Below are 4,171 nucleotides of genomic sequence, written 5' to 3'. Positions count from 1 at the left end.
TGCTGAAGACTTCTCAAGGTTGTGCAGAGCATGGGAAGCCATCTGCAAGTCCATCGTGTGGCCAGCTTCTGTCCTGGCATCACCCAACTCAGCAAAATAGTAGAGCTTTGAAAGTGGGTGTGGGCAAAAGAGCCACTGTGGATGGAACACCATGACCCACAGTATCACTCTGTGCCTGGGATCCCCCTTTTCCCTGTTGGAGTAACCAAAAGAGTTACCTTAGACCTAAACAACAGACTTACAGGCTCAGCTGCACCAACTTTCTCAGCCTTAATAAAACTTCTGGTGTCAACGATGAGTTTGTCTAATTGCTTTATGGATCCATCTATTTATCTATTTGCATTTCCAGCACATTTTAAGTCAGATAAAGTACTTACAGACTCATTTCTGTACACAGTGAGAACGCAGGTGAGTGTATTTCCATACCCTTGTCCAGCTTGCAAACGGGTCTGCAAAAGAAATTGGTGAAATGAAGTTAAAATCCTGTGCTTCCAGCCCAGAGAAAGCTCCTGCTACGTTAACAATGTGTACTTTGCTTTAAGCAAATCCTTCCTTAGCTGTAAAGAAAACAGAGCAATAAAATCAGATATATAAACATCCACCCTCCTTGAACTTTGCCAGAAGCAGGGCTAAACAGGACCTCAGAGGTCTGAAGCTTTCTGCAACATCTGGAATAGATGACTGTCAAATTGTTCTCGAGTCCAGAGCGACTGCCCTGGCCAGGCACAGTGTCACAGCAGCCTGCTGTCATTGCCAAGGTCCTGATTTATCTGGAAATCAGAGAGGGATGTGGTCTCCTCCATCTGGGGACCCTCAGTGGAGGTTGGGATGTCTTGCTGAAAGATGGAGAGGAGAGCTCCCTTGGGAGGCTTCCAGGAGCCTTCAGATCCAAGGTGGATTTTACAACCTAGAAATAGTAAATGGAGCCAAAGTAACTCAGCTCCATCCCAGAAATTCTCCGTGCTTCACTCAAAAATACATTTTTACTTCATTTCCAACAACAATGTTTCATTTTTGGAAAGCAATGGTTCTAGGCCTTCCAAAAAGTGCCTACAACAGCTGTAAGAAATGGTGTGTAAGTCACAGCAAAGCCTGTATCATCCAAAATACTGTCCCCTTCTCACACACACACACATCTCTATATCCCCACCCATATATTTAGATCATCCTTCATTCAGGCTGCTCACAATTTTGCCCTAAAACCATCCTAACAAGGGAAGCAGTCGTTGGGCTTAGACTTGTGCATGGAAATGGAAACACTGTTCACTTTGCAGGACCTGGAGCTTCAGCAATTGACCTTGGCTGAGGCCAGAGCTCAGTTTTTATAGGGAGATGCTCACACGTGCTCCATCAAGGATGATTTCAGGGAATGGGGACAGCATTTCTGGTCCTACCCATCAGCATCGCTGGTACTGGGAGTGACAAAAGGAGGCCTGGAGGGACAGTGCCCAGTTCCCTGTGGTGGGTTGGCCCCAACCTACACCAGGGTGAAGCAGGAATTTTATTTGGGCTTTTAAAGTCCAAAGGAGTGTGTGTCCAGATTGCCATAGAGCCAACCTACACCAGGGTGAAGCAGGAATTTTGTTTGGGCTTTTAAAGTCCAAAGGAGTGTGTGTCCTCCAGACTGTCATAGAATCGTTAAGGTTGGGAAAGACCTCTGAGATCATCAACTCCAACCATCACCCAACACAACCATGACCACTAGACCATGTCACCAAGTGCCACATCCATATGTTTTTGAACAACTCCAGGGATGGGGACTCCAGCACCTCCCTGGGCAGCCTGGGCCACCAATGCCTCACTTTTGGGCTCACAGCCCCACGTTCCCTCCTGGCTTCATCTGCACTCTTAGCCCAGATGTTGCCATTTTCCCTCCATGGGCTTGGGTTTTTTTTCTCATTTACACAGTAACCAGGCATTTGGAGGTTCAGGTTAATATATTTTTGGAGTAACTGAGGGCAACTGAGTGTCCTCCCAAGCTGCTCCTTGCACACATGCCCCTTAGTTCATCTATTAACACCCACCCTGAAATCCTTGCTGGCATCTCTGCCAACTGATCCCAGTATGGATATTCCTCAGGAAGCTTCTTTCTGGTACATTTTAATTAACACAACAGGGCTCTTGGGTGACACCCAGAAACAGAAGAAAGTTCTGGGGGAACGAATACAATGTGGAGGATGAAAAGGGAGTAAATGGAAAATTATTTAGATTTTGTAGAGCTGTGTTAAAAAGAGCTGCTTGGGTTTGATGGAAGCTGCAGTGCTGGGGAGAGGTCAGCTGGAGGAGGAGGAGGTCTGCTTGATGGGACCATGGTGTGAATACCACATAACCCAACCTTTCATCCAGTCCTGTCCCCTCCTCCTGGTGGGGAAGGACCCCCTGACTCTAGAAGGCTGTGAATGCCTCTGAGCTGCCCCTTTGCTGGCTCAGCACTGTACAAAAACTCTCCTTTGCTCTTCTCTTCCCCTACATTTGGAAAGGTAACAAATCTGCCTACTTGGTATTCCCAGGCAACGTCCAAAGCCAAGGGCAGCAGAGGGGTCAGCCTGACAGTTGTCTTTGTAAGCACTGAAGGATGGGCTCCCTGTTTCTTGGCATCCAGAAACTTGATGCTTCCCAGCAGGATGCTTTCTTAGCTGTTGCCAAGCTGACCCAAGCCTGGCACTGAGGCCCTGATGGCCAGCCTGAGATGGGCATTGCCTTGGCAACCCTGGGCAGAGCCTGCCCTGGCCCTGCCCATCATGCAGCTCCTCCAGTGTGGGGTCTGCATCCATCCTCCCACGGCCACGCTCCCAGGGCTGGTATCACCTCAGCAGCTCAGGGGTCTCTGAGGTGCAAACAGGACCACTGGCTCTTGGAGCCAGATCTGGGCAGATGGGCAGAGCAGCTGAAGCAATGAAAGCTGGCCAGAGGTGCCTACACAAAACCAGAAAGGACCTTCCTGTGTCTCTCTGCGTCAGTAGGGATGGTCAGAGTGGTTGGGTTGGGCTGTGCTGGGCTGTGAGTGGGCTCGTCTGCGTCACGCCAGCAAATATCTTCTTCCATCTCTAAATACTTCCCTCTGAGGAATAACTGTCTTGTAGGAATAGTAAATACTGCATCTTACAGCCCTGGGGTAAAATTTCAGCACTCTGCCCTTCCAGTGTTGCCAGTGCTGGGAAAACACATAAAAAATGTGCCTGCAGCAAAACAAATATCCTTCCCCTGCTGCCCTTTGAATACTCCTCTGTGGCAAAGTTCAATAAAACATTGGCAGAACTGTTTGGTAAACCACACATTAAATAAGGCTGGGTTTAATGTTCAGCATTAATCCTCACTGGAGGAACTCACACCTATCAGCCTCTTCTTGTCGTTTCTCGTTCCAAACACACATTGGAGAGGGAGGAAACCTGGGGCAATATTTGTATCCAGGCTAAATTTGCCTTTGGGGTGACCGAGGAAGTGGAGGTCTTTTGAAACCTCACCTAGAGAGAGGCCACCTGCCCATCAGTGGGGTTTTGGGTGGTGATGTGAGAGCCTAGTTGGAGGTGTCTTACCTTGATCGTGTCCAGGGGGTGGCCCACAACCACGCTGGCAGCTCCTGGGGAGGACAGCAAAGTATTACACAGAACATTAAAGAAGCTCTAGTGGTGGGACAGGGAGTGATGGGTTTATAGGGGTGGAGAGATTGCCATAGGAAGAGTTCTGCTGGGCCAAGACTCCCTCAGCTTCACATCTCCAAGGCACCTGAGCAAGAGGAGCGGGTGTTGTGTTTGTATGTCCTGTCCATGAACGACCCCTCTTGCACTCTTGTAAGCTCATGCAAATTTTTAGGCCTCAAAATGGTATGATTTGGGTCAGACACAAGGAAATGCTTTCTCCTGGCTCAGACAGAGATGCCCTAGAGCTGACTGCTGATGGGAACAGTGAACCCCCCCACCCTTTGCTGTTTTAAGAGCAGTTTATAGAGAGATCTGTCAGGCATGATTCAGATAAAGAGAGTCCTGCTCTGTATCCATCTCTACAGTCCCAACCAGCCATGGCCAGGATAGGGTTTGTGTGCTTCTTGCAGACCATACCAGCAGTTTTCAGGGTGTTTGTGGAGGTGGTGGGTACTTTGTGCTGCCTCTGTGAAAACCCGTGTCCCCAAGTGCCTTAGGGACTACATGAAATTTCACACTTGTGGTGGATT

The 4,171-nt window shown here is 48.8% G+C and overlaps 1 protein-coding gene across 1 annotated transcript in view; it reads right to left on the bottom strand.

Annotated features, from left to right (window-relative positions):
• SLC25A48 (solute carrier family 25, member 48) overlaps positions 1-3,580 on the bottom strand; it is a gene marked incomplete at its 5' end in the record, with an annotated part of 9,422 nt that extends 5,842 nt beyond the window's left edge. Inside the window, 2 exons of the mRNA XM_008937753.1 lie at positions 378-449; positions 3,537-3,580. Coding sequence (XP_008936001.1) covers positions 378-449; positions 3,537-3,580 — 116 coding nt within the window. The remainder of the gene's footprint in view (positions 1-377; positions 450-3,536) is intronic.
• Positions 3,581-4,171: the final 591 nt, after the last annotated feature.

This window comes from Merops nubicus, unplaced genomic scaffold (genome assembly GCF_000691845.1).
Source record: "Merops nubicus isolate BGI_N331 unplaced genomic scaffold, ASM69184v1 scaffold2313, whole genome shotgun sequence".
Classification (NCBI taxonomy): Eukaryota; Metazoa; Chordata; class Aves; order Coraciiformes; family Meropidae; genus Merops; species Merops nubicus.
The sequence above is the reverse complement of the archived record's forward strand: the minus strand, read 5'-3'. Positions and strand labels throughout refer to the sequence as shown.